Consider the following 15414-nt stretch of genomic DNA (forward strand, 5'->3'; position numbering starts at 1 on the left):
CAGGCAGACGGGGGTGAAAACATGACCTCCTACGGTGGCGGAGGTAATTACATCGATTCGTAGACAGGAAGGAGACAGGTAGAGCTGTTAAATAAGTAAATGTTTATACATTTAGCCACAGACACTGGCGGCGATCCTGCTGGTGTCGTGTCCTGAGCATCGTCGTGTAACCTCATGCACACCCCATTCAGCATTTTGCCACCGTTGGCTAGAAGACCCCAGTCCTTGCTGCAACCACTTTGAGAACCTTATCCCTGGACAAGGACAGACATTTCCAGGATTCAATGTCCAGTATGGCTGGTCTCCCATGGCTCCTGCGGCCCACCAAGTCGAGCAACCGATGAGCAAAGCCTTTCTCTGCAACCAACAGCCGGCCTCCACTCTGGCCCTGCAGCATCAAGTAATGGTGGACGTGAATGCTCTGTTTGTGTAAAGACAAGGCCACCTGATTTTAAATGCTTCTGAAAACTAAAATCCAACGTTTATACCTTCTTAACTTTATAATCTATAACATAATCGGTTTGATCAAGTTTGTGCTTCTTTCATGTAAAGGTGACAAACCTTCAATACAAATTGCTTTTTCATTCCTTATTTCTGAACCCCGTACTCCTCTGGTGTGATTTCCTTGGTTCTGATGAAATAAGACGTGTTTGCCTCAAGCACCACCGTTCCATCAGGTTCCACAGTCTCTGTACCTCGAAGGTGCACAGACGGTCCTTCCAAGGCCTCTGGTCACCCTAACCCCTGTCCACTCTTGCCAGCACCTGATATACATGAAGCCTACTTTCTCATACAGGTACGTATTGCTTCACTTGGTTTGTTATTTTGCACTTGTAAGGAAAGGTATCCATTTTCCCAACTCTTTCCATATCCCTTCAGTTGTCTCATCACTCTGGCCCTGAAAGGAAGCAGAACAGGTCGCTTACCTGTCAGCGAGATTTACCGTTTCCTCACCAGAAACTTTCCTTACTTCAAGGTAAGGAACGTAGCTGGACAAGTTAACAGCTTGGATGGTATAACTTCTGCCCGACACTAAAAAGAGAATATTCTTTTTAATGACCGACACCTATGAGCTCGTCTACTCGATATTCTCTTTCCACTTTTCCATAAGGTGGCCAAATTGGGAAACAAATCTAGTGTCAGCAACAAGTGTTTTCTCAGGTTAATATAAAGCTTTTTGATTTGTCCACATCACTCATGCTTTTGGTTCTGTTATCCATGTCAGCATTTCACCACATGTAGAAGACATCCACACACCTTCCATGTTGTCCCTCAGACAGCTCCGGATGGCTGGAAGAACTCCATTCGGCACAACCTGTCCCTGAACAAATGCTTTCGGAAGGTGGATGGAGAACACGAGCCCGAACGTGCGGACGACAAGGATTGGGTAGTTCGCGACGGGGCCAAAACATCCATATCAGGGGGTTTGAGCACCTCTCGGAAGGGCTGCCTGTGGTGTCTGGTACCTGCACGTGTCAGCAGAATGGAAGACGAGATTCGGAAGTGGAGGAGGAAAGACCCAGATGGAATTCACCGAAGCATGGCAAACCCAGGTTAGATTTTCAATTGTCAGTTACCCATTACGTTCTTTGAAAGCACTGAACATATTGACGATGCTCTACAATTCTCTTCCTTGCACATCATTTGCTTTGCTTGTCATTTTTTTTTGGGGGGGGGGGGGGGGGTGGGAGGTTGTGCTGTCGTCTTTGGTCAGGAAGCAATACAAGTGAGATGCGTGGGGTTGCCATTTCCTGAATCTGTGTATAATGTTGTGCAAAGCTACTGCCACAATGTACCTGATCATGATTATTGAATTGGAGGCAACGGCCGAACAAGGGATGTAGGTAAAGATGAGGGATAGGGGAGAATAACATGGAGACGGAAGCCAAATTGTGGTGGCAGAGCAGAGGGGGAGATGGTTTAACGAGAGTAGAAAAGATCATGGTGTTGGGTGGGGAAAGATCTGAGATGGTGGTGAACAGCTGTCTTGAAGACCTGGAGGGAGGAATTACATTGAAGAGAATATGGAAGTTTGTTCCACAAGTGGGGAAAATGAGTGATGAGTGAAGGGGAGCAGCGATTCTGGATTTTGGGAGTTTCACAATAAGGGCGTTGCTGGTGGACCATATGCACCCTGCAGATACCTTAGAGGGGTGGGGAGGAGGGGGACAAAGCATGAAGAGGGTAGAGCAAGACCAGGAAGGAGGTGGAAGAATACACAGACCACCGACTTACCAGCAAAGGCAATTATTTAATGAAAAATGGTAATTGTGTTAGGCCCATAGACTGGGGGTACAGAGCTTGAGGGGAGGGGCTGTGGGGGTGAAGCCGGGAAGGGAGTGGCAGGGGTGAAATCAGGAGGGGCAGGGGGGAGCCAAGAGGAGGTGGGATAAAGGGGAAGCTGAGGTGGGACGAGGGGGAAGTTGAGATGGGGTGGTTCGATGGGGGAAGGATAACAACATGGAGATGGGGTTTAACACTGAATGGACGTGAAGGGGAATTTATTGTTGTGTGCACACAACCTCCGCAATGGATGTCTCAGGATTTATAAACTGGATATATGGCAACAAACTCTGGGGGTGGGATGGTTAAAAAAAAAAAAATAGTTGGAGGCATGGAGGAAAATGGGGCTGTCGGTGAAAGAGGAGGCTGAATGAACTTAGTGTTTGAGTCAATAGGTTTTGGGAAATAAACCTTGTGAAAAAGAAAAGGAAAAGATTGTGATGATGAAGAAGAATGAATGGGTTGTTCCTGATGGAGCAGTAAGGATAGTGAGGCATTTTAAAACACATTTTTATCGTGGTGATGGAGATTTTAAAGGAAGAAACATTGTATTTCGTGTAGAGTTTGGGGATATTGAAAAGAAGGAGTAACTGGGCACTGGAGATAGTTTGCTTTTTACTGATGTTTTTTTTTGGAGTGAGAAAGGGAAAAGGATTAAGCTGAGTGATCACAAGTACCAATAACTGGGATAAAAGGATCAAACTTGAAGCAGGTGCGATCAAAATGAAGGCATAAACAACAAGAACGGCACTCGGTGGAGAGCATACCTCCACCTGGTTGGCCCAAATCTCCCGATGGTGAAGAATCACTTACATTCTAGTAGCCGGATCCGAATCGATCTTCACCAAAATCTAATCATCTCGTCCTTGCCACATACGCTACATCTTTGCTACATGTCGTCCGAATCCGTTAACAAGATATCTCAAAAAGTTGTGCACAAACAAACAGACAAACGACAGATGAAAAATCACTCATGCAGCGACACTTGGCAAAACAGAACAAAGTGGAATGGCACTCAGTAGAGCATCCTTTTAACCTCAAAAATAGTTGGTGGTTGAATTCAGTTGGCTGATATGAAAATCTTATTCAAATTTCAAGTCAATCGGATGAAAATTGAGGATTTTAGAAATTTGAAATTGTTGTTGACTTTTGGCCTATGTTGCTCTTTTGGCCCATGTTGATCTCAAAAATAGTTGGTGGTTGAATTCAGTTTGCTGATATGTAAATCCCATTCAAATTTCAAGTGAATCGGATGAAAATTGAGGATTTTAGAAATTAGAAAAAAGTGCTTGAACTTTTGCCGATGTTGACCCTTTGACCCCAAAAATATATAGGATTTTGTCGGACCACGAACTCTACCATTTGGTAAAGTTTCATGAAGATCGGTTTAAAATTGTGACCTGTAGGTAAGTACAGACAGACAGACGTGATCAACATATAACCTCCATCTACCTTTGGCGTAGGTAAAAAAAGAAAAAGAAAAGTAAAACAAGGTATCTGGCCTGGGAAATTTAGCTTTGATGAAATGGAAGCAGGAAGTGCCGAGATAACCACGTATAATGTTATGCAACCTCCCCCCCCCCGCCCCCCCCCCCCGCATCCCTCCCTTCCCCCCACAGATAACCACGTATAATGTTATGCAACCCCCCCCCCCCCCCCGCATCCCTCCCTTCCCCCCACAGATAACCACGTATAATGTTATGCAACCTTCCCCCCGCATCCCTCCCTTCCCCCCACAGATAACCACGTATAATGTTATGCAACCTCCCCCCCCCCCCCCCCCCCCCGCATCCCTCCCTTCCCCCCCACAGATAACCACGTTTGGAAAATTGCTGAACTATTTGCAATGAATACAAGGAGCATGCATGAGCCATCGATGTTTAAAATTAAAATAAATCAATTCCTATTACATTCTTTGTAATCACGACATATGATGGTTGAGGGTTGTTGACCAAAAGGTGTACATTTTATGTTATTGCTCTCTCTCTCTCCCTCCTACTCTGTACAGACTTGTTACAGCTTCTGGTTCCAGATGAGATAACTGGCTCCACAACCATGCCAGGCTTCTCCTGCATACCACCCATCCTATCGCTGCCTCCCATCATGCCGAACCCACCGCTGCCACCGTTCCCATGCAATATGCAAGGGGAAGCTCCCTTTCCTGCTTTGCTCACTAATCCCCAAACTTCCACACAACCCTTCCCACGACCAATAAGCTACGACTTTACAGCTTGTGGACCTGAACCAGAACTGGACGCATTACAGCCGAGCATCACAGACTTCACCGTACAAGGTATGTTGCCATCTTCCTCTCACCTCCCCGAATGTAACAGCAGCATAATTGAATCAGTATGGGATCCTAACCCCAAAGGGTAGCACTGGGATCATATTCATGACGATCAAGGTCCAGTTGTTGTTACCTCTGCCACCAAAGGTGGATGGGGGTTATGTTTTCACACCCTGTTTGTCTGTTTGTGAGCAAAATATCTCAAAAGGTTGTGGACGGATTCCAACTACATTTGGCAGAGGTTGGGTGTGTGACAAGATCAAATGAATAGATTTTGGTGACGATCTGGATCCAGATCTGGCTATTAGAATTTAAGTGATTCTTCACCATTGGGAGATAGGGCCAAAACCGACATATATCAGGATATCTCAAAAGGTTGTGGACGGATTTGGACATTTGGCAGCAAGATGTGCCAATGGACTTGGCAGTATGTGCCAAGGACTAAATTATTAGATTTTGGTGAATATCCAGATCCGGATCAGAGAATTTGAAATGATTTTTCACCATTGAGATATATGGCTAACACCGATACACAGCACGATATCTTAAAAAGTTTTGGACGGATTTCGACAAAACTTGGTGGACAGGTTGGGTATGTGACGAGGAAGAATCGATTAGATTTTGGTGAAGGTCCGAATATGGATTCGGATACGAGAATTATTTAATTTTTTAATTGATTCTTCACCATTAGGAGAGTCACCATTCACCATTGAGAGAAAAAAAAATGTGTGGGCCATTTATGATTAAACTAGGTGGATGAGTTGGACAGGTGACAAGAACAAGCCGATTAGATTTTAGTTCAGGTCCGAATCCAGATCCAGCCCATCAGTGGGATAGAAAACAAACTGTTCAGCCTGGCGGAGGTGTGCGCTCTGCCGAGTGGCCTTCTAGTTATATATGCAATTCTACAAAAGAGTGAAAATTTGAGTCGCAGCACTAAACATTCACGTGATAAAAGTTTAAACTTTTACTAATGCCTCGTCTTTGTAGGAGACCTGTGGGACATCTTTGAAGATACCAGTGGTTTTAACTCCAACTTGACGACAACCACCACTCCATACATCAGCTGTGCCAGTTCAGCTTCTCATATGAACAGCACATGTGAACTCTGACCTGCCCCCACAACCAAGAGTACACCACTGGAGCCAACAGGACATTCAATTCAAACTGCGCTGTTTGGGCAAACTTTGCTTTAAAATAAATATAAATAACCACCTTTAGAGGCCATTTTTCCCCGCAAAGCGGGGGTTGGCCTTTTTCGGGCACCGTGGTTGTTGTTGTTTTTTGGTCCCCTTTTTGAAGCAATGTTTTGCGGCCGGATGCCCTTCCTGACGCCAACCCTTTTTGCCGCCTTTAACGACAAACAGGGAATTACCAGTGAACTGGTACTCAATTAGCCGACCTCGGAAGGATGACAGGCTGAGTCAACCCCCCTGGCGTTAATTCAGCGATCGACCGGGATTCGAACCCAGGATCCTAGGATCCTAAGCCGGCACCCTAGCCGCTAGCCCAACACCAGGGCTTTTGCTTTGTAGTCTGTTATTGCTGGACAGACAACCATTGCGTATCTTATGTTTTATTTATATCCAGCTTCTTAAGACAAGCTTTAAATCGAACGATGATGTTACCATATCAATAGTTGCAGTAAAAAAAAAAACCTGAAAATTATGGTGTAGTGTTAAGTAATTTTACATGAAATTATTTTTTTAAATGTACAAAGTTGTGCTGACCAGCAAGCAGTGTATTTTATTTAGGCCTCATGCCTTGCATAAAATTCAACCACCAAAAAAAAAAAAAAAAGATTAAAATTTGTTTTTAACTTTCTCTTGGAAGTTATCGTACGTCATGGTATAACAAATAGATGTTGAATCTCCTCGGATTTGCGTAAAAGTGCAACAACTGGTCAAAACTACCAGCTCATCGAATACAAGTTATTTGTCCAATTAAATAGTTCACAAATGCAATTGAATACAAAAAAGAATAATAAACACAGCAATAAACTCTGCATGCCGACACCATACACGGCGATGCACACATTGCTATGAAGGTGCTTTTTGGGGGTCCATACTCCAGCGGGCCCTGCCGTTGGGCTCAGGGTCACTCACTGGTGCTGGTGAGATCGGTCGTCAAGCCGTTTCACGTGGATACGTCTCACACGCTCTACCCTTTCACGGTCGTCGTCGTCGTCCGGAGTGTGCGATCGGGTGCCTCCGCCGCCACATCCTCCGGCACCGCCCCCGCCGCCACCCACTCCGCCAGTAGCCTCCAGCAGGGCTTTGTCTGGTGCACCGAGGCCATCGCGTGGTTCATAGAGCAAGATGTTTAGTGTCTCCTCGTAGATTCGGGCCTCTGGAAACTCCACCTTCCGGTGCACAGACAGTACATAGAGACCAATCATCATCGGCCTATAAATCGGACAGCATCTATAAAAAATAAATAAATAATTCCGCTATTGTATACTCGACTCTGCAATGGAGTAGACAGACATTGTGTACCTTTAGGATCCACATTTGTATTTTTACCCAAAACAGTTTATAAATTTTAAAGAAAATTAGATTTCCACTCACTCTTAATTAGGATTGCTAAAGGTCTCCAAAATGGGAAGGGAAGGGTCCAATCACGACTAAGGAAGGATGAGGAACACCCATACATTTTGATATGTCAACGTTATCAGCAGTTATTCAAGAGCTGTTCGTTCTTAAGCTTTAAGCAAGGTATTTTGTTTTTCCAAGATGTCGATCTAAACAGCTGTACAGAAGCTCACTTCGTGCCACAGACTCGAACATCCATCATGTACACGCAGCATCCCAGGAGGTAACAAAACTTTTTCACAGACTCGAGTACAAACCTTGGTTTGCTTCTTTTCAGTGGCATACACGATGGATGTGCAGCACACCTCCGCAATCTTGCGGCCCAACCCGTAGAAGGACCAGCAGCATATCTCGTCCCCAATGACATCTTTAATGAAGAGTACGCGGCCGTTGAAGCGAAGTGAAAGTTTGTCGAACAGCTCAATGTTTTTCAGCATGTTGTCATCAGAATTACTAGGAGAATGCAGGAGGAAGAAGAAGCTTATTTTCACCTGAAAACACCACTTGTCAATTAACCAAGAGTTGACCTATTCAAGATGTTGTGGTTAGCCCACTATTGGTATTCAAAAAACAACACTCAAAATAGCTCATCTCCTGCAAATCCTTACCTGGTGTATGAATACTTGTTATTACTTCGGTTATACAGAAGTTTCACAACAGGCTGTGGAAAATAGCAGCGCAAATGAGTTGCATTCCGGCACTCGAGACGTCCACGTTTTTTAAGGAGCGAATTATCAGAAGGCTGCTTCAAACGCCAATACCTTGTTTGAAGTAGTTATGAGTTTCTGTTCTTCCTTCAAAGATGTGATTACTGGTACCCGACAGATTGGGTCTACGGCATCGCGCTTTTGCTGGAATTTCAAAGAGAAAGAACAACAATCACAAAGAATCCACCACTGTTCCAGTGATAGTTGATTCTCGATGGGCATATACCGTAAAACTTCGACTATAACGCGCACTTTTTTTTTTTTACCCAAAAATCTTTTTTAAGTTAGAGGTGCGTACTATTCATTGGTCTCAACGTTTTTTTCAGATTGAAACGATCATTGAGGACGTCTTCGAAAACGGAAGTGGCAATACTCGAAGAACAACAAAGAATAGCTAAATGTTTATTATAGAATATATAATCTGTGAGTTGAGCCTGGTGTTGGCTTAGCGGTTAGGGTGCCGGCTTGGGATCGTAGGATTCTGGGTTCGAATCCCGATTGATTGCTGAATTAACGCCAGGGGGGTTGACTCAGCCCGTCATCCTTCGGAGGTCGGCAAATTGAGTACCAGTTCACTGGTAATTCCCTGTGTGTCGCAAGAGGCGACCAACAGGGTTGGCGGCAGGAAGGGCATCCGGCCATAAAAACATTGGTTCAAAAAGGGGACCACGGTTCCCAAAAAGGCCAACCCCTGCTCTGCAGGGAAAAATGGCCTCTAAAGGTGGTTCTTTCTTCTTCATATAATCTGTGAGTTCACAATCATGAAGTAAGTAAACCAGTGTTCTATTAAGTGTTGATTTTAATGTCTGGCAAGTTCGAAAGTTATTCTACTAATGAAATTTTTTTTACTGGTAATTGAATGGACGTTGGAAATTAAAAAATATTGTTCGATTATTTTGTGAGTTGTAATTATATACACAGTACCATAAGTACGCATAGCAGGAGTTCTCACTCAAAACCATTAAATTCAGTATCCGACTTGTCCGTCTCATTGAAGAGATGAAGAAGCTCCTCGAGATGTGCACCTTATGACATTGTGCAGGTAGTGAGCATCATTTTCATCGCAGTCAGTCTAAAACCGAGTCTGAGTTTTCAACCGAGTCTAAAACCATGTTAGCGACTGTGAAAAATGAAATGAGATATCGAATTGGAGTTTCAATAAAACTGTGAGAGAGAGCAAGACACCACGGGCCTAACAAAAGAGGCCTCAAAGCTATGCGAGTAAACAACATGGTGGATATTTGTTTTTGAAGCCCCTCCCAGACCAGGTGTAGCCACTCACCCGGACAGACAGAATCACCTACCGAGAATATAATATAGACACACACACACACACATTATATATATATATATATATATATATATATATATATATATATATATATATATGGAGAGGCAAGGCGAGGAAGGGAGGGGAGGAGAGATAGGGGTGAGTTACGCCCAAGTATAAAAACAAACAAACAAAAAAAAAAAACATGTTTATATAGGTTGGATTGATTTCAATTCCACCTGGCCTGAAGTTATTATTATTATTGTTATATATTATTATGAAGGAATTATTCCATAGACAAGAAGGCTTGACGCCTGAAGCCTACACAAATTGTGCCTCGGAACATCTGCCGCAGATGGGTTACAACCTTTGGTTCAAAACATCAAATATTCACACTGAGAAAGGTTTTGCGAAACTCATGCCGATTGTGAATATAACACTTCTGTTTGGAGCTGTTTTACCTCACATCCCACGGAGTGTATTATTTAAATGTTTTTTTTTCTAAACTATTTTCCGATTTAACTCGAGATTTTGACAACGAACAGACAAACGGATAGCCATCTTTGTCTCATATCGATGAAAGCATCCTTTTTTTTGTATACAGTCAAGAATCGTGGAAGAGCTTAAACTCAGCTGTCTTGCTCCTAGGTTTAATATTTTTGACTATGTCCTTTTAATACACCATTTTGGCCTGATGAGTTATTTTCTTAACTCTACTCAATTTCCTCCTATACTTGAGGTTAAGTCTCATCATGTTATTTTGTACTTTATGAATGCCTTCTGCTTCCCTTTACCTACTCTACGCACCTCCCTGCTGAACCACCCTTGTCTTTCTGCCCCTTGCTTTACACCTCACTGGAATACATTTAATCTGCACCCTACACGTTTGCTCCTTCATAGTTGCCCATTTCTCTGGATGCAGACCACCCACTTAATAACTTTACCCAATCTATGGCTTCCAAATCACTTCTCATACTCTTAAAGTTTGCCCTCCTGAAATCCAACAACCTTAAACCACCATCCCAACTTCACATCTCAACATAAGAGTTGTGCTTACGACGTTGTGGTTGCCGGTCCCCAGATGCTCTCCCACCTACACATTGGGATCATTACATAGAAAGAGGTCTAACATTACACTCCCCTTTGTGCACTTCTCCATAAACTGGGTTCAAAAGAAACAGGGCTTTCTACAAATTTGATTGTCAGCCTATTATGAGTCATTTGCTTTCTAATCACATAGCTGTGGTTGAATAAGCCCTACTTTTAGACATTACATTGCTGCATAGGGCAGAGGAAACGCCTAGAATTTCCTACCTCAAAGTCTACAGGACGAAATACAAGATAATGTCACCGAGGATCAAAACAAAATTAATGGCGAATTAATGGAGCTAATCAATCATCTAATTTAGGTGGAGATTTCACATATATATATACATATATATATATATATATATATATATATATATATATATATATATATATATATATATATATACACACACACACAAGAGTGACTGGTGACTGCTTCAGACGGCAGATAAAGGATATTGTCTAAAGTGGTCATGAGACAGACAAAAGGAAGAGGGACAAACTGAGTAAAAGAGGAAAGGTTTGTCAAAGGTAAAAACAAACCTTGAATAAAAAGAGGATGTAGTATGGGGTAGCATAATTAAAGGAAGTAGCATCATTAAATATGAGGAAGTAGCATAATTAAATATGTTTGGAACAAATGGATGGAAATAGAGGATGGAAACACGATTCATGTTAAAAATGAGAGACAGCATTGATTACATCACTCAGTTTTGAAAATGCAAAGCCAACAACATTCGCAAGGCTCAATCTCACCTGCAGGGCCGCTTGGCATTGGTCTACAAGACCTTGAACAAGGTAGTACTTCGCTTCCGTCTGAAGCTCCTCAATTTCTGTCCGGCATTCGGGCATCGGCACTGCTCCGTCGCGAAGGTAGTTTAGAACGGTTCCAAAATACTTCCCACTGCGGTCTATCAGGATCCAGCCTGGTAGTGATGGGAAAGATCCGATTCAGGTAAACGTTTCATCGTACATCTAAAAATAATGCATTTTAGATCGTTAATGATCCGACGGCAAATACCGTCGTTGGTTGGAATTGGAACATGTGATGAGAATGATCAGTGATGGGTCGAACAGGTCATACAGCTCTGCTAAAGCCAGTGAAAGGGGTCAAGTGGTCATAGCCAGCAAGACCTATGGACAACGATGCAATGCGCCATTACCTTTTTTAAAATGCTGCCCCAAACGGTCGTTAAGGATAACAATAACATCATTTTGAACATTAAAAGTGGAATAACCCCATTTTTTAGAAGGTAAAAAAAACAAACAAAAAAAAAAACACTCAGAGCGACACTTGGCAAAAGAGAACAAAGTAAAATGGCACTCAGTAGAGCATCCTTTTCACCTCTTAAATAATTGGTGGTTGAATTCAGTGACATGATATGTAAATCCTATTCAGATTTCAAGTTAATCGGATGAAAATTGAGGATTTTAGAAATTTGAGAAGGTTGTTGACCTTTGGCATATGTTGACCTTGTGACCTATGTTGATCTCAAAAATAGTTGGTGGTTGAATTCAATAAGCTGTGTAAATCGTATTCAAATTTCAAGTCAATCGGATGAAAATTGAGGATTTCAGAAATTTGAAAAGGTTGACGACCTTTAGCCTATGTTGACCTATTGACCTCAAAAATATATAGCGTTCTGTCGGACCACAAACTCTACCATTTGGTGAAGTTTCGTGAAGATCGGTTTTAAATTGTGACCTGTAGGCAAGTATAAGTGAGCGGACAGACAAACACACAAACCGGAGTGATCAACATACTTGTCAAAAAAAAAAAAATTGCCAATTAATAATTTATATGAAGAACAAGGTGTCGTTGTGGAAGCTGAAGGGGGGGTAAGGATTGAATTAAAATGTTTGGCCCAACTTATGGAAAGACTACAGCATAGTTTCAGCAATAGTGTTGCATGTGACGTCACCACATTTGCGATCTGCCATGTTGGGGTGGAGTACAAGCAAAGTGAAACTACACGTGGAATGCATCGTTGTGTTCACATTTGTTATCATAAGAGTTTAAATGGCGATTTTTTGCGCTGTATTTTGTTGTGGCAATCTTGTTGATAGGGAGGATTGGTTGTTGTATCGTAGACCAACTACAATCAATAATGTAAACATTTCAATATGGAGGGTTGACTTTGGGTTATGGGGATGTTGAAGAGGAAATCAGAATGAGATTCTCACGAAACACCAGTAGCACACTTACCTTTGAACCGTCTAGCTTGGACCATCAACTGTCTGATTGGTGCTTCACAAGCAGGGTGTTGCATCACAGGTTGCACCAACCCTCAGATGGCCGTTAAGCTGGGTGTCCCGTCTGCTAGCATTATTTGTTTAGTTTGTGTCTTTCTTGTAGAGTTGAAAAACGATAAAGGTTTGGGGCTCAATAAACATCCGAGGGTATTGAAGGAGATGGCAGAGTAAAGGGCAGATAAGCATGATGTTAACATGTATAACATCATACTCATCTGCTCTATCAACAAACATTCTGAGTATTGCGCTGCAATACATGTCCCCTACCGGCAGTCTGTCGTCCGGAAAACTACCAAAGTTCAAAGTGCCACAACGTTGTCAAAAATGATCGAAACGTCGTGAAGTTCGAACTTGATCTGTAACTTATCATGCGGAAACCATGTGCCAAGTTTGAAATCATTAGCATTAAGCGTTTAGAAAAAAAAGTCTGGAAAACTGTTCTTTGCGTGACGGACTGACAGACTGACAGACGGAGGGAGGGACGGCGTGCAAACCTATAGTCCCCTCCGGTGTACACCGGTAGGGGACTAATAAGAGTCTGTGTCACTGAGGAATTATACTCTTAACTTTGCTCCTACAAAAAGATAGCCAACCTTCACAAAAACAGTCATCACTAATCCAGCCTGACGTCAACTGGTTGTAAGTATCCAAAGTTGTCCATGCCTTCATGTCTTCCACTCCAGGGTGTAAAACCTTTTACTAAATCCTAGATAATTCAATATAGTGTCTGGATAGAAAATGGTTGGACAGTTCGTCTCGCTTCTGGACCATGTGGCATTCACAAAATGAGGTATAAATGCTAACGAGGCCTTTCGCACATGCGCTGTGTTCTTTTCAGCGACACTTCTGCGAGCACGAAATGTGTGTGAATTTTCAGTATTTAAACGAAAGTGGCAATTTCTAAATGTTTGACCATAATTGCGTTTCTGGATACAAATCAGACTCACAAATACGAGAAATATCCATGGATGACAGGTGACGGGTTCCTCTCATTTGCTGTTTATACTAGAACGGCACTCAGTGAAGAGCATACCTCCGCCTGGTGAAGAGTTTACGTTTTGTATCTCAGTACACCAGAAAATCACAATACAGAATCACATTGAATCAAAATCAATCACAGGAATCACCATCCATAACGTTTTGAGATATCCTGCAATGTATCCTTTTTGGCCCTATCTCTAAATGGTGAAGAATCACTTAAAAAATTAAATAATTCTCATATCCGAATCCATATTCAGATCTTCACTAAAATCAAATCGTATCGCCCTTGTCAGACACCCAACCAGTCCATCAAGCTTCGTCCACAACTTTTTGATATATCCTGCTATGTATCGTTTTTGGCCCCATCTCCCAATGGTGAAGAATCACTTAAAAAATTATAGTAGTCGGCTCCGAATCTGGATCTTCACCAAAATCTAATCGTTTCGTCGGTGTCACACGCGTTACATTTCTGCCAAATTTCGTCTGGATCCATCCACAACTTTGAGATATCTTGTTCACAAACAGACAGACAGGGGTGAAAACATATAACCACCATCTACCTTTGGTGGCGGAGGTAACAAGTGGGCAACTGCATTCACAAGCCCCGAATATGACCTTCCAATCAGTCTTCAGGAGCACCCAAACCAGATGAGGTGTCGCCCTCCAACTCTCATGGTAGAGGGACACCCCCATATTTCTTGGAGACATTTCAAAATATTTTTGGCTTATGTTAGAAGCTTTGTGAGCAATTTCAGGTGACAATCCTTACCCCATAATTTCTAGATTCTGCGCATGCGCGCCGGGCATTCTGGGGCGGATTACGTCATTTCGAAAGTCCCGTGGTCAGAGGCGTCTGCGTTACCTTCAAACCTGTTTGTTTTTTTTATAATATCGTTCCTTAGACAAAGTGCACAACGTGCTGACATACCCGAGATTCGGGACAACCCTTGACCTCGATTGCTTAGCCATCACAAAGCACTGTGAAACTGATATACTTCACCGATCGCGAATGGACGTTCCTTTGTCCTCTGCTTGTACTCCAATATGGCCGCGGGATCGTGTGTACGCACAAATTGCTGACGTCACTAGACACACCCTCTTCATAACACCTTGATGTGGACTCACCTTCGCTATCCGTCAGGACCTCCATTCGACCGCTGAACATTGCCTTCAACATCGTGTCCTGTTTGGTCAGGGTCTGCATGGTGGTGTAAAACAGAGCGCCTCCCACGTTCAGCTTCACATACTTGCTGCTCGGACTGACGGCCTTGAATGGCGCCACCCGGGCCGCTTGGCTCGGATTGGGAGTGGGAGAAGGACCGAGAATGGCAGGAAAAACAACACCCGGTGAGCCTGGTGAGCCGGCTGCAGACATGAAGCTTGGTCCGACGATACGATTGTATCTCTGCAGTTCGTTCGTACCAGGAAGATCCGGCCCACCCAATGACGCCATCGCATCTGGGTAATTTTATTTTACCAACATCTTGTTCCTCACACACTCTTTCAAATAAATAGATGTTGAAGCTTCGTATTTTGTTACGACAATACTTGTTTTAAAATAGGACCATGTTTATTTAGCATTACGTAATGTTAAACCAAACAGCGCATCGTACAATACACTCTCCCATACTAAATGCGAATTTTGAAATCCGTTCACTTCTTTTGAAAATTATTTTGAATTTTGAAATCACAATAAAACAATAATTTGATGTCTCGACTTGGTTACGACAACTACTGTTTAGCGCGTATAAAATGTATTTATTTACATGTATGAATTAAATTATTACTGCAACATGTTGAATGAAGGATGAAACAAAACAAAAAAACTTCATTCAGAGGGAATGGGAGGTCAGTGGGAGGAGAGTTAAAAACTAGGTAGATTTGTTATCACAGGTCGATCGGCGATGTAACTCGGTAGCTGTGGTAGGTTTGGTATAAACACGGTAGCCTAGA

At 42.8% G+C, this 15414-nt stretch overlaps 2 protein-coding genes across 2 annotated transcripts; one reads left to right on the forward strand and one right to left on the reverse strand.

Moving 5' to 3' along the window:
- The first annotated feature begins 307 nt into the window (after positions 1-307).
- On the forward strand, positions 308-6294 carry LOC137429464 (forkhead box protein N4-like). The gene is made up of 5 exons (XM_078781078.1): positions 308-423; positions 661-976; positions 1277-1553; positions 4292-4576; positions 5561-6294. The coding sequence occupies exons 1-5, from the start codon at positions 308-310 to the stop codon at positions 5680-5682; spliced, it is 1116 nt and encodes a 371-aa protein (XP_078637204.1). The 3' UTR covers positions 5683-6294.
- LOC137430370 (BTB/POZ domain-containing adapter for CUL3-mediated RhoA degradation protein 3) lies at positions 6131-14963 on the reverse strand. Its single transcript, XM_068121195.2, has 6 exons — positions 14587-14963; positions 10984-11153; positions 7923-8012; positions 7770-7822; positions 7419-7614; positions 6131-6932 (listed from the first exon to the last, which is right to left on the reverse strand). Exons 1-6 carry the CDS (start codon positions 14912-14914, stop codon positions 6672-6674), a joined length of 1098 nt encoding a protein of 365 aa, XP_067977296.1. The 5' UTR covers positions 14915-14963; the 3' UTR covers positions 6131-6671.
- Positions 14964-15414: the final 451 nt, after the last annotated feature.

Source organism: Myxine glutinosa, chromosome 6 (assembly GCF_964187855.1).
Source record: "Myxine glutinosa chromosome 6, kmMyxGlut1.1, whole genome shotgun sequence".
In the NCBI taxonomy this organism is placed as follows: Eukaryota; Metazoa; Chordata; class Myxini; order Myxiniformes; family Myxinidae; genus Myxine; species Myxine glutinosa.

Bases quoted from the DNA above. Each gene is read 5' to 3' on its own strand.
- LOC137429464 (XM_078781078.1), top strand. From the start codon at position 308: ATGGCTCCTGCGGCCCACCAAGTCGAGCAACCGATGAGCAAAGCCTTT. The intron at 977-1,276 runs GTAAGGAACGTA...GTTGTCCCTCAG, and splicing joins GAAACTTTCCTTACTTCAAG to ACAGCTCCGGATGGCTGGAA. The intron at 1,554-4,291 runs GTTAGATTTTCA...TACTCTGTACAG, and splicing joins CCGAAGCATGGCAAACCCAG to ACTTGTTACAGCTTCTGGTT.
- LOC137430370 (XM_068121195.2), bottom strand. From the start codon at position 14,914: ATGGCGTCATTGGGTGGGCCGGATCTTCCTGGTACGAACGAACTGCAG. The intron at 11,154-14,586 runs GTGAGTCCACAT...CATCACTACCAG, and splicing joins GGTCCTGACGGATAGCGAAG to GCTGGATCCTGATAGACCGC. The intron at 8,013-10,983 runs GTGAGATTGAGC...TTGAAATTCCAG, and splicing joins AATGCCAAGCGGCCCTGCAG to CAAAAGCGCGATGCCGTAGA.